Below are 22,261 nucleotides of genomic sequence, written 5' to 3'. Positions count from 1 at the left end.
TCTAACGAGACGAAAATTAAATCTTTTTCTTAACCTAGCAGGACCCCCTCAGTCAATATAAACGTCATTTGCTTTTTAGTAGTCTTAGAATTAAATTAGGTGTTCATGTTCTCAAGAGTAAGCACAGCACAAGAACAGCTTCAATATACAACCAGTCTTGGTGTTTCTTCAGTTCCCGTTTATGTTCTCAAGAGTAAACACAGCACAAGAACAGCTTCAATATACAACCAGTCTTGGTGTTTCCTCAGTTCCCGTTTATGTTCTCAAGAGTAAACACAGCACAAGAACTGCTTCAATATACAATCAGTCTTGGTGTTTCCTCAGTTCTCGTTTATGTTCTCAAGAGTAAACACAGCACAAGAACGGCTTCAATATACAACCAGTCTTGGTGTTTCCTCAGTTCCCAATTATGTTCTCGAGAGTAAACACAGCACAAGAACGGCTTCAATATACAACCAGTCTTGGTGTTTCCTCAGTTCCCGATTATGTTCTCAAGAGTAAACACAGCACAAGAACAGCTTCAATGTACAATCAGTCTTGGTGTTTCCTCAGTTCCCGTTTATTTTCTCAAGAGTAAACACAGCACAAGAACAGCTTCAATGTACAATCAGTCTTGGTGTTTCCTCAGTTCCCGTTTATTTTCTCAAGACTAAACACAGCACAAGAGCAGCTTCAATATAAAATCAGTCTTGATCTTTCCTCAGTTCCCGTTTATGTTCTCAAGAGTAAACTCAGCACAAGAACAGCTTCAATATAAAATCAGTCTTGATGTTTCCTTAGTTCCCGTTTATGTTCTCAAGAGTAAATACAGCACAAGAACAGCTTCAATATACAATCAGTCTTGATGTTTCCTCAGTTCCCGTTTATGTTCTCAAGAGTAAATACAGCACAAGAACAGCTTCAATATATAATCAGTCTTGATGTTTCCTCAGTTCCTGTAATCCCGTCTTAAAATTCAGATTTACATTCAATATGCCTCAGATGTTTCTCTCATATCATGCAAGTGTGGAAGCCGGACTTGATGTGAACCTCTTCCAGGATTACAGATGTTTCTACGCACATTTTCCAGGGATATAGTTGGAACCTGGGTAGTTGGGGATGTTATTACGTTTGCAGGTTAAATACCGACCACAAATCCCAAATTCACTCAACAATCCCCCACATTCTTCCCCAGGTCCCTGAGAAAGAACACAGATTTATATTAATGATTATTTAAGCGGAAACAAATACCATAAAAATCCTAGTGATAGTTTTCTTACAATTGTTCAACAGTCTTTCTTTATAAATGGAAGAACAACATTGTCAAATTTGGCGAATAAAACCGATTATTTTTTCTTTGCAAAAGATCTACTTTTCATTAAGTTTCCAGATTGTGTTAGAAAGTTCAATTTATCATTTTATGTATACAAAATTAAATTTTGCTGTCTTTTGTTAGAGACATGATCTCATCTTAAGAAAAATTCCGACTGTACACACTTTTAATTGATATCTCCAGTAACCAACTAAGATCTATTGATTGAGTTTTTAATTTTGTTGTGAACTATAAAAAAAGTTGCCGTGGTCTATCTAGGAGAAATAGGCCACGCCCACCTGATGACGGCATGGCAAGCTTCCACCACTCACGAGAATTCCTGCTCGGCGCAAAGAGTACTTATGTTGTTCACCCAAAAATCCACTACATTTTGGCTTTTAACTTCTTTCTTGGTTCTTTTGATTATAATTCATACAATTATCTGTCAGAAAAACTTGACACTGGTATATATAAATAAAGTTAAAACTATCGGAAATACACCCAAAACAAATGTCCTCATCCTCACTACTTCTCAGCTCTCTCTCTCTCTCTCTCTCTCTCTCTCTCTCTCTCTCTCTCTATAAATATATATATATATATATATATATATATATATATATATATATATATATATATATATATATATATATATATATATATATATATATATATATATATATATATATATATATATATATATATATATATATATATATATATATATATATATATATATGTATATATATATATATATATATATATATATATATATATATATATATATATATATATATATATATATATATATATATATATATATATATATATATATAACGGATTTTGAGCGAAGCGAAAAATCTATTTTTGGGTGAGATGGCCATGTCGTCCTGATGGAAGTTCCTATAGGGTAGCTTCCTAGGGTATATTACAACTACGGCGATATTCCCAGAGAATTTACCTTAAGGTACCAGAATTCTAACTCCTGGAGCGAATATCCCTCCTGAAAGGGATACCGCGACATATCAGAGGACGTATTCTTGACACGCCACATGGCAATCTGCATCCTGAACAGAGATTTCGTCTCGTAGGAGGCAATTGGCAAGAAACGAATTCGGGAAAGAAAAAGGGGGAGCCACTCACAAGGCTCCCTATCATCCGATTCGTATGCGTGCATGGCGCCAATCCTGGCGCCATCTGTATTCCTTGTAGCGTACACGAGGTGCTACAGATACTGTATGTAGGGAGGGGTCCTACAGCCCTTTCTTAGAAAGGCAAGAGCGGGTCCATCAGGACGACATGGCCATCTCACCCAAAAATAGATTTTTCGCTTCGCTCAAAATCCGTTTTTTGGGCTCAAGCCATGTCGTCCTGATGGAAGTATACCAGAGCATTACTGTATCTGTGGATTCTCAGAACGTGCCGTACTCCCCGGAGGTAATTTTTCCCCGGTCGACTAGACCTAGAGACCTAAGATGTTACCGTTATACATCTTTTCAACTAACTATAAACTATGTTAGAGCTTCCTGCCCCCTACAGGGAAGAGTCCTAGTAGACTCTGGAAAAGTCTCGAAGAGTACATATACCTATGTATGAATACCAGGCAAGCTAATATAGTGGTCTCGCCCTATATTAAGTAAAGCATAGTTTGTAAAGAACCACTGCGTCAATATATATTGACCAGTAATCCGCACAATACTTGTATTGGACAAAGGTTTATATCCGCATAGGAAGAAACTAATAAAACCGCCCTCGTCCCTTTGTGGGACGGAGTCCTCCCATTAGGGGACTACATAAACCAATGCAACATAGCTTGCATAAAAGAACAATTCTAATAGAATTATCCCAGATAAGGTACATAGAATAAATGCTCAATTATACCAATAAATTGACACAGGTGAAAGAGACGCAAGGTTCTCAAGAACAAGTTTATTGACAGACAATAAATAGACAGGTTAACAACAATTATATATATATATATATATATATATATATATATATATATATATATATATATATATATATATATATATATATATATATATATATATATATATATATATATATATATATATATATATATATATATATAAAAAAAGAGGATAACCCAAAACTTTAAGCATAAGTATGATAGTAAACAGAACTTGTTTATCTGGAAGAAAAACATTAAATGCCACTTTATTAAGATACCGAGGTATCAAGTCATAAAAGTCTGTATTACAAATCAATCACATTAGCGTTAGAAACGCTCGGCACACATGTCTGCACTTATGCTAGGTTCACCTTTGAAAAAGGAACAGTCTATGTGGGCACTCAGTGCCCTCATTTAGTTTGTAGTACAGTATGTACCTACACACTCACCCTGGACTTAATCGTCCCAATTAAGACCACTGTTCCTCGCAGAGTTAAACAGTAGGGTTAACTACACGACCCACTGCTACCACAGATCTCTTTAGTTCCTCTACTTGCTTCGCATAGTGGCAAAAGAACACTCTGGAAGACTTCCAGCCCGTGTATGAACGGAGATGTTAAAAATCCATACAATTAAAGAAATTTAGGGATGAGGCAACTTTCCTCGGATCGTGACCTGCGGGTGTACTGTCAGGATCCGCTCTGCGAATAAAATATGTGATTTTCGCTCTGAGTTGATTCAGAGATAAATTTGAGCCTGATGTTTCTCCCCTGAATAGTTGACCACCCTTGAAGTCTGAAGTTCTACGAAGATAGACCTTTAGGCATTCTACTGGACATAGAGATGCATCTTCTTTCAGAGGGCAGATTCTCCCGGGACCCCACCTGTTGGTGGGTAACTCATTCTTGGCAAGAAACGTAGGATCCGGAAACAGGTTCAGTTCCCCCGCATCCAGGAACTGAACACAACCTGCCTCTCTCGAGAGGGCTACGATCTCACTAACCCTGGGCCCGGACGCGAGTGCAAATAGGAAAATAACTTTTTGTGTCAAATCCTTTAACGCACATTCTTCATTGCTCAACAGGGAGGCGAAATGAAGAACTTTGTCTAAAGACCATGAGATGGGCTTTGGAGGTGCTGAAGGTCTGAGCCTAGCGCAGGCTTTCGGAACTTTATTAAAGATCTCGTTACCTAGGTCGATCTGGAAGGCAAATAAAATGGGTCTCATCAAAGCAGATTTACACACTGAAATCGTGTTAGCTGCCAACCCTTGACCATGGAGGTGGATGAAGAAAGATAAGCAGAAGTCTGTTGAGATCTCCTGCGGATTCTTTGCCTTTACAAAGGCCACCCATTTTCTCCAAGATGACTCATATTGCCTTCTAGTCGATTTGCACTTATATTCCTCTAGGAAGTCTATGCTGGCTTTCGAAATCCCGAAACGCTTTCTCACCGCAAGGGAGAGAAAATCATGAGCTGCAGGGTCCGGGTTTTCTGTAATGAAGCGCAGACAGTCGACTTCTGGACTGGCTGGGTCAGAACTGGATGTGGTAGCGGCACAAACTTCAGCTGTAGTTCCAACGCCAAGGGGAACCACATGCTGGTCGGCCACTTGTGGGCCACTATTGCCGCTACCCCCTTGAAGGATCTCAGTTTGTTGAGGACCCTCAACAGAAGGTTGTGAGGGGGGAACAGATAAATCCTGGACCATCTGTTCCAGTCGAGGGACATCGCGTCCACTGCTTCCGCTAAGGGGTCCTCGTACGGGGCCACGTACAGGGGCAACTTCTTGTTGTCTTTCGTCGCAAAAAGGTCTATCTGCAGTTCTGGGACTTGATTCAGAATGAAGGAGAATGATCCTGCGTCTAAGGACCATTCCGACTCCATCGGTGTGAACCTGGATAGAGCGTCCGCTGTCACGTTGCGGACTCCTTGAAGGTGAACTGCCGACAGGTACCACTTCTTTTTTTCCGCCAATCGGAAAATGGCCAACATCAGCTGGTTGAGAGGTGGTGACCTCGACCCTTGTCGATTCAAGCATCTCACAACCACCTCGCTGTCCATCACCAATCTTATGTGGATCGAGTGACGCGGGGAGACTTTCTTTAAGGTAAGGAGCACTGCCATAACTTCTAGAAAGTTTATGTGAAAGGTCCTTAATAGCTTGGACCAAGTCCCCTGGACTTTTTTCCGATGAGAGTGACCCCCCCATCCCTCCTTTGAGGCGTCTGAGTGAATCGTCATCGACGGGGGAGGTGGCTGAAGAAGAACCGACTTCTTTAGATGTCTGGCTTGGGACCAAGGCCTGAGAAGAGTACGTAGCCGAGGCGGCATTGGTCTTCTCAGATCTCTTCGCGCGTTTGATGCATACCTTCTCCAAACTCCGGTTGCATCCTTTAGCTGTGCTCTTAGCACTGGGTCTGTCACCGAAGCAAACTGGAGAGAGCCTAGTACCCTCTCCTGTTCGCGTCTTGATATCCTTTCGGAATCTAGAAGTCTCTTGACAGAGCCCGTTATCTCCTTCCTTTTCTTCGCTGGGATGGAGAAACAGTGTGACAAAAGGTCCCAGTGGATTCCCAGCCACTGGAACTTTTGGGATGGAGAAAGTCGAGACTTTTTTCTGTTGATCTTGAAGCCTAGGTACTCTAGGAACTGGATCACCTGACTGGAAGCTTGCAAGCATTCTGTCTCGGATGCTGCCCACACCAGCCAGTCGTCCAGGTAGGCTACTACCTGAATTCCCTTTAGGCGTAATTGTTTGAGAGCTGCGCTCGCAAGCTTCGTGAAAATCCTCGGGGCTATGTTTAGCCCGAATGGCATGGCTCTGAAGGCGTATAGTCTCCGTTGTAGCCTGAACCCTAGGTAGGGGGAGAGTCGACGGCTGATTGGAATGTGCCAATAGGCGTCTGACAAGTCTATAGAGACCGAGTATGCCCTCTTGGGCAGTAAGGTCCTTATGTGTTGCAGTGTTAGCATTTTGAATTTGCAATTCACTATGAACTTGTTGAGTGGCGACAAGTCCAGAATGACTCTGAGCTTTTCCGAGTCTTTCTTGGGAACACAAAACAGCCTCCCTTGGAATTTGATGGACTTCACCTTTCGGATCACCTTTTTCTCCAACAGTTCTTGAACGTACTCCTCCAGAACGGGGGTGGAGTGTTGGAAAAACCGAAGGCACGGGGGTGGGGTGCTGTACCAGCTCCAGCCCAGTCCATTCTTGAGTAGGCTTTGGGCCCAGGGATCGAAGGTCCAACGATCCCAAAATTTCATCAGTCTCCCTCCTACCGGTATCATTTCACTTGGACTGCCGTCCTGAAGTCTTGCCTCCCTGACCACGACCACCTCTGAATCCCCTTCCTCTTGAGGGGCGCCTAGACCAGCCTCTGGCTGCTCCTCTAGGCTTTGCTCGAAAGGAAGAAGACTGTCCTTCGAACGTTGGGGTGAATGCCGTGGACTGACCCGGCACAGCCTGGGGTACCCACTGAAAAGTGGTCGGGGTTTATGCCACCATCTGGGGCACTGGAGGCAATGGCAATTGCAGTTGCTGTTGCTGTCTAGAGGGCTTGGCTGGCCGAGACGGTAGCCTAGTCCTCATATTCTTCCTCTTTGGTTGAGGACCCTCATCCGGGGAAGACTTTCTTTTGATAGCCAGGCCCCACTTCTGGAGAAGGTTTCTATTCTCCACGGCGGCCTTATCAACAACTTCTTTGACCACATCGGTAGGGAAAAGGTCTTTTCCCCAAATGTTGGAGGAGATTAACTTCCTTGGCTCGTGCCTCACCGTAGCCCCGGTGAACACGAACTCCCTACAAGCTCTCCTCGCCTTGACGAAGCCATAAAGGTCCTTCGTCACTGTGGCTAGGTGAGTCTTAGCCACCACCATGAACATTTCATGGACCTTGGGGTCACTTGCCATCGTCTCAAGAGTAGTCTGAAGAGACATTGAGGCAGCCAGTCCTCCTTTTGTCTCGAACTCTCTTCGTAAAAGAAAGTCAGACAGCTTGGGGAGGTCCTCGCCAAATTGCCGTCCGGCAATATCAGCCTCCAACTTTCCCACTGAGAACGTCAGATGGACGTCCTTCCAGTCTTTGTGGTCCATAGGCAGGGCCAGCGACAAGGGTTTACACTCCTCCAGGGAGGGGCAAGGCTTGCCGGCCTCGACTGTCTTTAGGACAGCCGCAAACCCTTTCTGTGAAAAGGGGAAGGCTCTCGCAGGAGAGGACACGAAGGAAGGGAGCTTCTTGCTCAATGCAGCTACCTTCGAGTTAGAGAAGCCCCTCTCCTTCATCGAGGATGAAAGTAGGGCTTGAGCCTTAGCGTGGTCCATGACTATGACCTCCTTCGGCTCTGTCTCCTCCCTTGAAGCTGGTTCTTTTCTCAGCCGGACATAGCAGTCCGGATATGATGCCTTGCTGGGCCAGAATTCCACCTCCTATAGGGGAACTGAACCCAGCTTATCCGAGATGACGATCTTTCCAGTCATCATCGGCATGTGCTCAGCATACCTCCATGGGTTAGCATCTGAGCACAAGGGAAGGTCTTTCACATTGAGCCTTTTCCGGGGCCCATGTGATTCTGCAAGGGACTGCATCCGCAGTTCCATAGCAGCCGCCTTCTCCTGATTCTCCTTCTGCATTTGTTGGATCATGCCAACAATCGAAGAGAGGGCCTGTCCCAGCTCTACTGGGAGACCGGCCGATGTTGAGGGAATAAGCTCCAGAATCTGAACCGGAGTAGCCGACACCTCGTCGACCTCATCCTCTACGACGTCCGGGGCTTGAACTTCATCCTGACCTTCTGCCAGGAGGTCTTCTTCCAAACGCTCGTCCACGTCAGACATCCTGTCATCTAACTGGATGTCTTGCATCGCGACCGCGACTTCAACGTCCACCTGGACCTGATCTTGGGGGATCTCCTCTTGAGGCTGGGGAATCACTGCATCAGCTGATGCCTTGGGAAAAAGATACGCCCTCATCTTCTCACTTGGAAGATAAGGGCCAGAGGTGTTCTTTTGGAAGCCCCTTACCCAGGTACGAAGCTTCTCCCTTGCTATATCCCTTGATTCCGCCGTCCTAGGGGAATCAAAAGCCTCAGTAATCAGGTTAGTGCATACAGTACATACCTGAGGGTCCCAATACTGGAGATCATCCTTGGAGACAGCGCATGCTGCGTGTCTCCTACAAAACTCATGTCCGCAGAGGTACTTGCTGCGGACGTTGCAGAAAACATTTCCGCACTTCGGAGGGTCCTCCTGTAAAGAGAAGAAATTTCCATGAGTATCAAGTGAACTATGTATCACTGGATATGCATAGTATAGCATAACAATTCATAAAGGAAAGACACACACTTGTGTTTCCCTCACAACCCATTGTTGCAGCCTTCCAGATAATAAAATCAAATGGTTAATCTCTTCTAGAGTAACCAATGCAAGGTTTCCAGAGGAAACAGGTGAAGCTCACACCTAAGCAATGATTTTAAGATCCTGGATAATAGACAGGAGAGAACTCACTCTCCTATCTGTAGGGCAACAGCAAAGGGATGTGCAAGAAAACACAAAAGTGTTAGAACACACAGTGCTGTACCAAAACCCATACCATAGTTTTCTTCTTACTGTATATGTTATACTGAAGATTACTAGTACAGTATAGGAGGATACGTGCCGGCCGGCACTTGCCGGCCGGCACACACCATAACTAGCTTTAAAGTATACTACTTAACAGCTATAAGGCGGCAGAACTCTGGTTCAAATGCATGTGCCGGCCGGCAGCAACTGCCAGCCGGCAACAGCCAGTGTCGGCTGGCAATGGCTGCCGGCTGGCAACTACACAAGGTAGTACCCAGCTGCCAGCCACACTCTTGGTGACCGGCAGACAAGGGCTGACATAAGCCGGCCGGCAAAGGTACAAGACCGATGCCAGCCGGCATCAAAAGAACCAGAGGACTACACCTGCCCGGCTGCCGGCCTCATAGGCCGGCAGCCGGGTCGGGTACAGCACTAGAAGAAAAATAGAATGGATGCCGGGATAAGAGTGTACATTACCTCCAAGCCCGGCAATCCGAAAGAGTGCATATAAGGAAGGGGAGAATCTAATTCAGGCTTCCTGACCAATGCCGTCTGGCTCTACAGGCAGGCATGGATGAGGGACCAAGGGAGGTCCGGGCAGCACTCAAAATATAAGACCCTTGCCGGCCGGCAAGGGGCTGAGTCAATTCCACATCCTAACCTAAACTAGGTCCAGATGTAGAACGACGTACAGTACTGTAATGGCTAGGCCATTACGGAGATAGAGGGGGAAGGGACAAGAGGGCCCTACCAACCTTGCTTTAGTGACGGATCACCCGCAGCTAAGAAACTTATCTTAGCCTAAGGGAGATCAAAGGGGGAAGGCCAGCAATACTTGCCAGCTCCCAGAGCACCAAAGCAAGGAAGGTGTTGCTACTCCCAGGGAAAGAAACTTATCCTCCCCCGAGAACAGCAACAAGGACTAGTCTGGTAGATCACAAAAGAAGGAATCATATCCACAGAAACCTTCGGTAGTGACCTAAGGAGGCTAAGCCCCCTTTGTCTGTGTCAGGCCAGCGATGGAGACTCTACCCCAAGCCAGACAAACACAGACTCAGACTAAAAAACTCTGTTGTTCTGTCTCTCTTTGAACCAGACTTACTGGAACAGGAAGGTACAGTAACACCCCAGTATAGTTTTATCGAAAATAAATTCGGAAAAAACCACTTAGGGATAAGCCCAAGGCTTAAACAGAGGGAAAGGGATTGCATACCTTCTCCGAAGAAAAGAAAGCAACCGGGGAGTATGAGAAAGTATACTAAGGCTCCATAAGCAACTTAGCCTAGTCACCAAGAGAATCGATTACCTAAATCACCGAAACTCACTCGTATACTATCTTGGAAATATTCCACACAATCTTAAATGTATAAAACATAGCATAAAGCTTCAATAAAATTTTTATTACACTCGGAAAAACCAAAATCATGCATGAAGTACTAGGACCAAACAACTAGGCTACATGGCCTAGCGTAGGCCAGAATGGCGAATACTTCGCCAAAATAATACTAAGCACGAAGGAAATCCTATGTAATGCTAAATAGCTAGAATTTATTAAAGCAAAACACCGGGAATGTCGCTCTGACTAACTAAACTTATACCTAGCGAGCGACAGCGTCCAGGACGCCTCCGGTAGGCTACGGCTCTTGTATCAAAGATTAATCCTATTAATCACTCAAAAATTTACCAAGAGCCTACATTTATACATAAAAGACATTATACTCAACTTATCAGAGGCCGACGAAGACGGAGAAGCCATGAAAAGTAGAATAAATCCAAGATTTGCGAGAAACAAAGGAAAAAACACCGAGTTGTTAAGCTACGCAAAAAGGAATACAGATGGCGCCAGGATTGGCGCCAGGCACGCATACGAATCGGATGATAGGGAGCCTTGGGAGCGGCTCCCCCTTTTTCTTTCCCGAATTCGTTTCTTGCCAATCGCCTCCTACGAGACGAAATCTCTGTTCAGGATGCAGATTGCCATGTGGCGTGTCAAGAATACGTCCTCTGATATATCGCGATATCTCTTTCAGGAGGGATATTCGCTCCAGGAGTTAGAATTCTGGTACCTTAAGGTAAATTCTCTGGGAATATCGCCGTAGTTGTAATATACCCTAGGAAGCTACCCTATAGGAACTTCCATCAGGACGACATGGCTTGAGCCCAAAAATATATAACGGATTTTGAGCGAAGCGAAAAATCTATTTTTGGGTAAGATAGCCATGTCGTCCTCATGGAAGTTCCTTAAAGGCAGCTTCCTAGGGTATATTACAACTACGGCGATATTCCCAGAGAATTTACCTTCAGGTATCCAGAATTCTAACTCCTGGAGCGAGTATCCCTAAAAAAGACCTTAGGGATATCGTAAATATCAGTGGACGTATTCTTGACACGCCTCATAGCAATCTATACCCCGAATAGAGTTAACACTTCGTAGGGGTAAAATGGCAAGAAAACGAAAACGATAAGAAAGGGGGGAGCCGTTCATAAGGCATCCCTCCTCCCCGTTTCGAAAGCGTGCCCTGCGCCGCTCACGGCGCCATCTGTATTCCTTGTAGCGATACACGAGGTGCTACAGATACTGTATGTAGGGAGGGGTCCTACTATCCTTTTCACTCTTATTTATTTATTTTATTTTTGAAAAGGAGCAGGGCGGGTCCATCAGGACGACATGGCTATCTTACCCAAAAATAGATTTTTCGCTTCGCTCAAAATCCGTTTTTTGGGCTCAAGCCATGTCGTCCTGATGGAAGTATACCAGAGCATTACTGTATCTGTGGATTCTCAATACGTGCCGTACTCCTCAAGAATGTTTCTTAGTCAACTCGACTGACAGACCTAATATGTTACCGTTATACATCTTTTCACTAATCATAAGCCATGAGAGTGCTTCCTGCCCCCTACAGGGAGGAGTCCTACTAGAATCTAGAAACGAACGAAGAGTACATATACCTATGTATGAATCACTCGCCAGCCAGTAACATATAGTGGTCTCACTCTATATGAAGTAAAGCGAAGTCTTACGGGACTACAGTATCCAAAAGAAAAAGTCCCGACCAGCACCCTGGTCGAAGTAAAATTAGACAAAAGGTTATATCTGCGTAGGATTAAACTTGCTGCTACCACCATCCTCAGAAAGGGGTGGAGTCCTTATTGCTAAGGAAAGTATAAACCAGTATAATCCAGGCTTTGCATTAAGGAATAGGCTATTATAGATATCCCCGATTAATATACATAGGCTAAATGCTCAAAAAAACAATATGAAATCAAAAATAGGTGAAGGAGACGCAAGGTTCCCGAGAACAAGTTTATTGAGAAACGATAAATAGACATGGTCACCATAAATATGTACATATGCTAGGTGGATGACCAACAATTTACACAAGTACTGTAGTGCATGGATGAATGATTATCTGAAAGAAAAACATATGTGTCACTTACACATACCCCGGTATCAAACTTAACGTCCATGTTACTACTTTGCTGACAATAGCGTTGGCAAACGCTTGGCACACCTGTCTGTACTTGTGCTACCATCACCATAACGTTGGAACAGTCACTGTGGGCTCTGAGAGCCTTCACTACCAGTTATATCAACGCATATAACTAACCATTCACCCAAGAATCCAAGTCCCAAATGATTCCGCTGTTCCTCGCAGAGTTAAACAGCAGGGTTAACGACGCAACCAACTGCTACCACAGACCTCTTTAGCTGCTCCACTTGCTTAGCATAGTGGCGAAAGAATACCCTGGAAGACTTCCAGCCAGTGTATGAACGAAGGTGTTCAAAATCCATAAAGTTAAAGAAGTTTAATGATGAAGCAACTTTCCTCGGATCATGACCTGCGGGTGAACTGTCAGGATCCGCTCTGCGAATAAAATATGAAATTTTCGCCCTAAGCTGATTTAAAGATAAATTCGAGCCCGATGTTTCTCCTCTGAATAGTTGGCCCCCATGGAAGTCTGAAGTTCTACGAAGATAGACCTTAAGGCATTCTACGGGACATAGAGATGCATCTTCTTTCAGAGGGCAGATTCTCCAGGGACCCCACCTGTTGGTGGGTAACTCGTTCTTAGCGAGAAACGTAGGGTCCGGAAACAGGTTCAGTTCTCCCCCATCCAGGAACTGAACTCGGCCCTCCTCTCTCGAGAGGGCCACAATCTCACTAACTCTGGCCCCAGAAGCATGGGCAAAAAGGAAGATCACTTTTTGAGTCAGGTCCTTCAACGCACATTCCTCATTATCTAGTAATGAGGCAAAATGAAGGACTTTGTCTAACGACCATGAAATAGGCTTTGGAGGAGCTGATGGTCTAAGCCTAGCACAGGCCTTTGGGATCTTATTAAACATCTCGTTAGCGAGGTCTACCTGGAAGGCATATAGAATGGGTCTTGTTAGAGCTGACTTACATGTAGAAATTGTGTTCGCCGCCAGCCCCTGTCCGTGGAGGTGAATGAAGAAGGATAGGCAGAACTCCGTAGAGATCTCGTGCGGGTTCTTATCTTTGACAAAGGCTACCCATTTCTTCCATGCAGATTCGTACTGCCTCCTAGTAGACTTACACTTGTATTCTTCCAGGAAGTCGATACTATCTTTCGAGATTCCGAACCGTTTCTTCACCGCTAGGGAGAGAAAATCATGAGCTGCAGGGTTCGGGTTTTCTGTAATGAAGCGAAGACAGTCGACTTCTGGACTTGCTGGGACAGAACTGGGTCCGGGAGTGGTAGAAACCTCAGTCGTAGTTCCAGAGCTAGAGGGAACCATACACTGTTCGGCCACTTGTGGGCCACTATTGCTGCTACTCCCTTGAAGGATCTCAGTTTGTTGAGGACCCTCAACATCAGATTGTGAGGGGGAAACAGGTAGATCCTGGACCATCTGTTCCAATCGAGGGACATCGCATCTATTGCTTCTGCCGAGGGGTCCACGTATGGGGACACATATTTCGGCAGCTTCTTGTTGTCCTTCGTCGCGAAGAGGTCTATCTGCAGTTCTGGGACTTGTCTCAAGATGAAAGAGAATGATCCTGCGTCTAGGGACCATTCTGTCTCTATCGGTGTCACCCTGGATAGAGCGTCCGCGGTCACATTCCGGACTCCTTGAAGGTGAACTGCTGACAGGTGCCACTTCTTCTTCTCCGCCAGTCGGAATATGGCTAACATTACCTGGTTGAGAGGTGGGGATCTCGATCCCCGCCGATTCAGACATTTCACAACCACCTCGCTGTCCAGTACCAACCTTACGTGGATCGAGTGACGTGGGGATACTTTCTTCAGGGTAAGAAGTACTGCCATAGCTTCTAGAACGTTTATGTGAAAGGTCCCAAATAGCTTGGACCAGATCCCTTGCACTTTTTTCCGATGGGAGTGACCCCCCCACCCTACCTTTGAGGCGTCTGTGTGGATTGTCACTGACGGGGGGGGGGGGGGGGGGGTGGCTGAAGAGGTAGAGACCTCTTTAGACGACTGGCTTGAGACCACGGTCTGAGAAGAGAACGTAGTCGAAGTGGGACCGGTCTCTTCAAGTCCCTTCGCTCTTTCGATGCAAAGGTTCTCCATACTCCCGCTGCATCTTTTAACTGTGCTCTTAGCACTGGGTCTGTTACTGATGCAAACTGAAGAGAGCCCAAAACCCTCTCTTGTTCGCGTCTTGATATCCTCTCGGAACCTAGAAGTCTCCTGACAGACCCCGCTATTTCCTTCCTCTTTGACATCGGGATGGAAAGACGGTGTGACACTAGATCCCAGTGAATTCCCAACCACTGGAACCTCTGAGCTGGAGAAAGACGAGACTTCTTTCTGTTGATCATGAAGCCTAGATATTCCAGGAACTGAATCACTTGTAGGGAAGCTTGCAAGCATTCTGCTCTGGATGCTGCCCACACCAACCAATCGTCCAGGTAGGCTACTACCTGGAACCCTTTTAGGCGTAACTGTTTGAGAGCTGCGCTCGCAAGCTTCGTAAAGATCCTTGGGGCTATGTTTAGTCCGAAGGGCATCGCCCTGAAAGCGTAAAGTTTTTGTTGTAGCTTGAATCCTAGGTAGGGGGAGAGACGACGACTTATTGGAACGTGCCAATATGCGTCTGACAAATCGATGGAGACGGTATATGCCCTCTTGGGCAGTAAGGCCCTTATGTGTTGTAACGTTAACATCTTGAACTTGTGGTTCACTATGAACTTGTTGAGTGGTGACAAGTCCAGAATGACTCTGAGTTTCCCCGAGTCTTTCTTGGGAACACAAAACAGCCTCCCTTGGAACTTGATGGACTTTACCCTCCTGATCACCTTTTTCTCCAACAGATCTTGGATGTACTCCTCCAAAACGGGGGTGGAGTGTTGGAAAAATTGAGGGCACTGGGGCCGAGTACTGTACCAACTCCAACCCAGTCCATTTTTGAGAAGGCTGTGGGCCCAGGGATCGAAGGTCCAGCGATCCCGGAAATACTGAAGTCTCCCACCTACCGGCGACACTTCACTTTGACTGCCCTGCAGTCTTGCCTCCCTGGCCGCGACCACCTCTGAATCCTCGTCCCCTAGAGGGGCGTCTTGATGACCCTCTAGCTGCTCCTCTGGGTCTTGCATGAAACGTGGTCGACTGTCCCTCGAACACGGGATTGAATGCCGGGGAAGCTGATGACATGGCTTGGGGAACCCATTGGAAGGTGGTCGGGGTCTGGGCTACCAGTTGTGGAACCGGAGGCAAAGCTGGCTGCTGCTGCTGTTGTCTTTGCGGTTTGAAGGACTTGGCTGGACGGGAGGAAAACCTTGACTTCTTCGCCTTTCCTTTCGGCTGAGGGCCCTCATCCGGAGAAGACTTCCTCTTAAGGGACAGGCCCCACTTCAGGAGAAGATTGCGGTTCTCAGTGGCTGCCTTGTCCACGATCTCTTTGACCACGTCCTTGGGAAAGAGATCTTTACCCCAGATGCTGGATGAAATTAGCCTCTTGGGTTCATGCCTCACTGTGGCCGAGGCGAACACAAACTCCCTACAGGCCCTCCTTGCTTTAACAAAGCAATAGAGGTCCTTGGTTACTGTGGCCAGATGGATTTTGGCCATAACCATGAACATCTCTGGCATCTTAGGGTCGCTAGCCAACGTCTCCATGTTGGTCTGGAGAGACATCGAGGCTGCCAGGCGCTCCTTTGTGTCCAATTCCCTCCGTAGAAGGAATTCCGACAACTTGGGAAGGTTTTCGCCGAACTGCTGTCCTGCAATGTCGGCGTCCAACTTCCCAACCGAGAAAGTAAGGTGCACCTCCTTCCAGTCCTTATTGTCCATTGGCAATGCCAACGATAGAGGTTTACATTCCTCCAAAGACGGGCACGGCTTGCCAGCTTCAACCGCCTTGATGACGGCCGCAAACCCCTTTTGCATAAAGGGGAAGGCCCTAGCCGGGGAGGATACAAAGGAGGGGTGCTTCTTACTCAAAGCGGCAACCTTTGAGTTTGAGAACCCCCTCTCCTTTAAAGCAGCTGTCAAAGTGGCTTGAGCCTTGGAGTGATCCAGAATAATCACCTCCTTTGGTTCCGTCTCCTCCTTCGAAGCCGGCTCCTTCTTCAAACGGACATAGCAGTCCGGGTAGGCCCCTCTACTGGGCCAGAATTCCACCTCCTCAAGGGGAACTGAGCCCAGTTTCTCCGACATGACGATCTTCCCAATCGTCATCGGCATGTGCTCGGCATATCTCCACGGGTTGGCATCCGAGCACAGAGGAAGGTCCTTAACGTTGAGCTTCTTTGGAGGTCCACGTGATGCTGTGATCTTCTGCATCTGGAGCTCCAAAGTAGCGGCCTTCTGATTATTCTCCCTCTGCATCTGTTGGATCATACCAACGATGGAAGAGAGAGCCTGTCCAAGCTCTGCTGGAAGAGCGGACGAGGTAGAGGGGATAGGTTCAGGGACCTGAACCGGCACGTCTGATGATACGGGAACCTCTTCCTCCACGGCAATAGGATCTCGATCCTCCTCCTCGCCCTCTGCGAGGAGATCCTGCTCCGCACGATCGGACAAGTCGGACATCTTGTCGTCCAACTGGATGTCCTGCATGGCGTCAGCGACATCCTCCTCCACTGGAATCTGGATCAGAGGGATCTCCGGCCGAGGCTGGGGAACAACAGCATCAGGGGAAGCCTTGGGAAAAAGGTATGCCCTCATCTTCTCGTTAGGAAGATAAGGTCCAGTGGTGTTTTTCTGAAAACCCCTTACCCATAAGCGAAGCCTCTCCCTCGCTGCATCTCTTGACTCCGCCGACCTAGGGGATTCAAAAGCCTCTGATAGCAGGTTAGTACATACAGCACATACCTGCGGATCCCAGTAACGATGGTCATCATTGGAGGCTGCACAAGCCGCGTGCCTCCTACACGAGGCATGTCCGCAAAAGTTCTTACTGCGGACATTGCAGAAGACACTATCACACTTCGGATGCTCCTCCTGTAAAAGAAGAAAAATTTCCATGAATATCAAGTGAATTTCAATTCACATGTAACAAATGAGTACTCAACAAGAATAAGGGAAAGACACCTACTTGTGAAACCCACACAAACACCTGTGGAAGCCCACCAGCCAAGTCACATAGTTAGTCTTTACTAGAATAACCAGAGAACGTATTTCCAAAGGAAATTAGGTGTAGCTCACACCTAAGGTAAAATATTACCATTACGGCCAGGGATAAAAGAATTATCTTTTATCCTTGTAAGGCGACACCAGGTGATTGTACCAGTAACACAAGTAAGATAGAAAAGACAGTGTTGTAACCTACTACATCATGAACTCCCTTGGTTGAATATACCACCAAGAGGGGACTGATACAATACCTGAGGGTGGTGTGCCAGCCGGCTATTGCCGATCAGCACCCCCCCCCCCCTGTTTTTCGAAAGGTAGATCTCAAGTACACAACATCAGATCACCTTTATTGGGGAGAACTCCAGATCCCATGCCTGAACCGGCCGGCAGTGGTTGCCGGACCGTAGCCACCCGGTTTGCACTGCGTTGCCGGCCATCATTCTTAGTGGCCGGCTGACTGGGCAGTTTCGCAGGCCGGCCGGCAGCCGTAAACAAACCCTGCCGGCTGGCCCCCACACTAGGCAGCGCTCGGCTGCCGGCCCCACTTGTAGTGGCCGGCAGATGAGCAAGAGACCGGCCGGCAAAGGTATACACCCAACGCCGACCGACAGCAAGAGAACTGGAGAACACCCCTCCCCACCGACGGCCGGCCTGTAGGCCGGCAGACGGCAAGGACAACACATACTAAGACAATAGAATGAGTGCCGGGTTAAGAGACTATGAGTCTCTGGGCCCGGCACCCGAAAGAGTGCCGAAAGGAAGGGGAGACACTAAGTCAAGCTTCCTAACCGCTGCCTACTGAATCTTCAGACGGCAGCGATGGAGGGACCAAGAAAGGACCGGGCAGCACTCGAAGTAATGGTCTCTGCCGGTCGGCACACTTTGCCGGCCGACAGGAAACCACGTCAGTTCCTCATCCCAACCTAGGCTAGGCAAGGATGCAGGCGACTGACACAAGGAACGGAAAAAAGAAGGGAAGGACAGAGGGTCCTATCCAACCTTACCTTGGTTAAGGGTCATTCCCAACTAAGACAGTTCATCTCAGTTAGAGAAAGACCCGCGAGGGAGGCCGGCACTACTGGCTGCCTCCCAAGAACCACGGCAAGGAAGGAATTGCCTTTCCAGAAAAGGGAACATATCCCGAGACCGGAACGGCAATAGGACAGTCTGATGAGTCACCGAGTAAAGGGATCACTACTGGAACCCAACAAGGTGGACCAAGGGGATAACCCTTAATGCCCGAGTCAGTCAGCAAGGGAGACTCTGCCCCATGCCAGACAAACCGGGCTCAGACTAAACACTGTTGTACTGTCCCCCTCTGAACCAATACAGTTGGAACGGGAAGGTACAGTACTACTCCAGCATAGATATATTTGAAGATTAATTCAAATAAACCACTAGAGTTAAGCCTAAGGCTTAAACAGAGGGAAAGGGTTTGCCCCTTCCCCGAAGAGAAGGGAGCAAACGGGGAACAGATAATATTATAATGACCTAAGACAACCTAGCCTAGGCACTAAGAGAATCGATTACCTAATTCACCGAAACTCACACCAATACTATCTTGGAAGGTACTCGAAAAGGACTTATATGTATAACGTTGCCTAACGCTTAAAGCAATAAAATCACATTTGGAAGACTAATTATCATGCAGGAAGTACATAGGCCAACAACTAGCCTACGAAGACTAGTGTTGGCAGCCTTGGCAAAACTTCGCCAGGCACACTACTATCGCATCATAACAGAATTCCTAAATAAGCTAAGTAGCTAATATTTAAGCGCAAAGGGGCTGGGAACGTCGCTCTTGCTAACAAATAAATCCTATTCTAGCGAGCGACAGCATCCATGATGCCTCCAGCAGGCAACAGCTCTTGTATCAAAGATAACTCTTTTAATTACTTTAAATTTTAACCAAGAGCCTACATTTATACATAAAAGAAATAGTACTCAACTTATCCGAGGTAGAAGAAGTTGGAGAAAGCATTATTAAGCGAGAAAATTCCAAGATTGGGTAGAAAACAGGGAAAACACACCGAGTCGTAGAGCTACGCAAAAAGGAATACAGATGGCGCCGTGAGCGGCGCAGGGCACGCTTTCGAAACGGGGAGGAGGGATGCCTTATGAACGGCTCCCCCCTTTCTTATCGTTTTCGTTTTCTTGCCATTTTACCCCTACGAAGTGTTAACTCTATTCGGGGTATAGATTGCTATGAGGCGTGTCAAGAATACGTCCACTGATATTTACGATATCCCTAAGGTCTTTTTTAGGGATACTCGCTCCAGGAGTTAGAATTCTGGGTACCTGAAGGTAAATTCTCTGGGAATATCGCCGTAGTTGTAATATACCCTAGGAAGCTGCCTTTAAGGAACTTCCATCAGGACGACATGGCTTGAGCCCAAAAATACATATATATAGTACTGTTTGCGCTGAGCGAGAACTCTCATGAGTGGTGGAGGCATGCCATGACGTCATCAGGTGGGCGTGGACTATTTCGCCTGGATATACTTCGGCGACAACAAGTCATAGTTGATAAAGAATCTAATTGACAGGTCACTTACCTTTAAGCAAGTGTCGCAACAACGATAAATATCCGTCACAATTCCGAAAGGACAATCGAATTTCGTCAAGTTAGGACAGTCTCTTACATAGAAGCAATGGGGATTCGACAGGCCCTCGGTGCTAAAATGGCAAAATCAAGTATAAGAGACAGCGAATGAAATAAAAGAAAAGTATATGAGCAAAGGAATACAAAAGAAAAACGCTCACGTAGAGGAAAGGAAATACAATCCACATAATAAGAAGTAGTGCATAAGGTGAAGAACCTACCTTAGTTTGTTTCCCAATGAACTGTGAATTCATGATAAAGCAAGATAGTTTATTGGTAACTCATTAAATTCTTTTTAATGAGGCGCATTTGCACTGACTCGCAGCAGGTGCCCTTTTAGCTCGGAAAAGTCTCCTGCTCTCTGATTGGTCAGAATTATCTTGTCCAACCAATCAGCGATCAAACCCAGCCACTGAGGGGGCGCAATCCAGTCTCAACTTGGTGCCGGTCCCAACCCAGGGTAAATGGGGAGGGTTGGCGGCAGGAAAGGCATCCGGCTATGAAAGTGGAAAAAGGTGCAGACAAAGAAGAAGAAGAAGAAGAAGAAGAACCAATCAGCGATCAGGAAACTTTTCCGAGCTAAAAGGGCACCCTAGAGAGTCGGTGCAAATCTGCCTAACTAAAAAGAATTGACACTAGACATTACATTGGCCAAAGGATTGTATAAACGTAATCTTTAAAAGATTTTCAAACACATGGGAAGGGTTGTAGGTAAGCAGACAACCTTCCATGAATAACTGGAGGAACAGCTGTCCTACGTCATAGGTTCTGAAATCTTTATTGGGAGAAGAAAAAGAAGGCGAAGAAGATTGTAGATTCAAATTGTTTTCCTAACAGAGACAAAGAGGGAAAATATTAGACTTTACATATTATTATTATTATTATTATTATTATTATTATTATTATTATTATTATTATTATTATTATAATTATTATTATTTTTATTATCATTATTATTATTATTATTAATGTAAAAGTCTGCTGTGACACATCTGGTTGGAAAGGCAAGAATAGCTTGAGAGAGAGAGAGAGAGAGAGAGAGAGAGAGAGAGAGAGAGAGAGAGAGAGAGAGAGAGAGAGAGACCACTTGCTCTATCTACCATTGAATTATGTTACTCTCAGCTTCTTTCCTTCCGACTTGAGTCAGCATAAGCCGACCGCCCCCATCCCCCCCCCCCTCAAGCACGTCTAGGTCCCTGATCTAGAGAAAGCTCTGTGGTCTTGCAGGTCATCACAGTTAGGTCAACAGTTCAATGACCTAGAAGGAAGAGACTTAAAAAACTACATTTCTTATGTACAATCCTTATTTCTAGAGAATCGATGACAACGAAATGAAGAGGAAATTGTGAAAAAAAAAACCACTTTACTTTCCAAAATATTGAAGTGGGTCGAAATAAAGGAAAGATTTTACACCAGCGAACCACAAGAGAAGTTGCTGATACAAGCGCTCTCTCTCTCTCTCTCTCTCTCTCTCTCTCTCTCTCTCTCTCTCTCTCTCTCTCTCTCTCTCTCTCTCTCTTTCCTTATACAGAAAATCTTCAATCAGGAAAAGATGCCAGAGAAATGGAGAAGAAGCCTAATCATTCCCTTATATAAGGGGAAGGGAGACATCCAGGAGTGTGGAAACTACAGAGACATAAAGTTGATAAGCCATACAATGAAAATATGGGAGAAGATCATTGAGAAGAGACTCAGAAATGAAACAACAATTGGTGAGGAACAATTTGGATTCATGCCTGGAAGAGGGACTGTAGTAGCATTATTTGATTTGAAGCAGATGATAGAATAACATCAGGAGAAACAGAAAGGATTACATATGGTCTTTATTGATATGGAGAAGGCATACGATCGAGTACCACGTCAGGAGCTGTGGAGATGTATGAGAGAAAAGGGAGTCCCTGAGAAATACGTAAGAATTATCCAAGATATGTATGAGAGGGCAGAAGCAAATGTTAAGAGCAGTATAAGCCTAACTGAAAGTTTCCCAGTAAATGAAGGACTACATCAGGGGTCTGCATTAAGCCCTTGCCTATTTGATCTGGTCATGGATGTAGTAACACAAGGTATTAAAGATCCGTCTCCTTGGTGTATGATTTGTTCTGATGATGTTATATTGTGTAGCACTAGGCAAGAGGTAGTAGAAGAGAAACTGGAGGAGTGGAGAAGAGAAATGGAAAATAGAGGATTGAACATCAGCAGGAAAAAGACAGAGTATTTGAGATTGAAAAATGGTGAGAATGGGGAAGTTAGTTTAAAAGGAGAGAGATTGGAAAGAGATGAAAAGTTCAGGTATTTAGGATCAACAGTTGCATAGGATGGTGATCTGGGGGCAGA

At 45.8% G+C, this 22,261-nt stretch overlaps 1 protein-coding gene across 1 annotated transcript in view; it reads right to left on the bottom strand.

The window, feature by feature from the left end:
• Window positions 1-22,261, bottom strand: part of LOC137616913 (single insulin-like growth factor-binding domain protein-2) — a 23,230-nt gene continuing 969 nt past the window's right edge. The window contains exons 2-3 of the mRNA XM_068346791.1: window positions 19,881-20,001; window positions 1-1,178 (exon numbers count right to left, since the gene is read on the bottom strand). Of these exons, the coding sequence (XP_068202892.1) occupies window positions 1,053-1,178; window positions 19,881-20,001 (247 nt within the window). The 3' untranslated portion in view covers window positions 1-1,052. The remainder of the gene's footprint in view (window positions 1,179-19,880; window positions 20,002-22,261) is intronic.

This window comes from Palaemon carinicauda, chromosome 23 (genome assembly GCF_036898095.1).
Source record: "Palaemon carinicauda isolate YSFRI2023 chromosome 23, ASM3689809v2, whole genome shotgun sequence".
Taxonomy (NCBI): Eukaryota; Metazoa; Arthropoda; class Malacostraca; order Decapoda; family Palaemonidae; genus Palaemon; species Palaemon carinicauda.
This window is presented reverse-complemented; position numbering and strand designations above follow the sequence as displayed.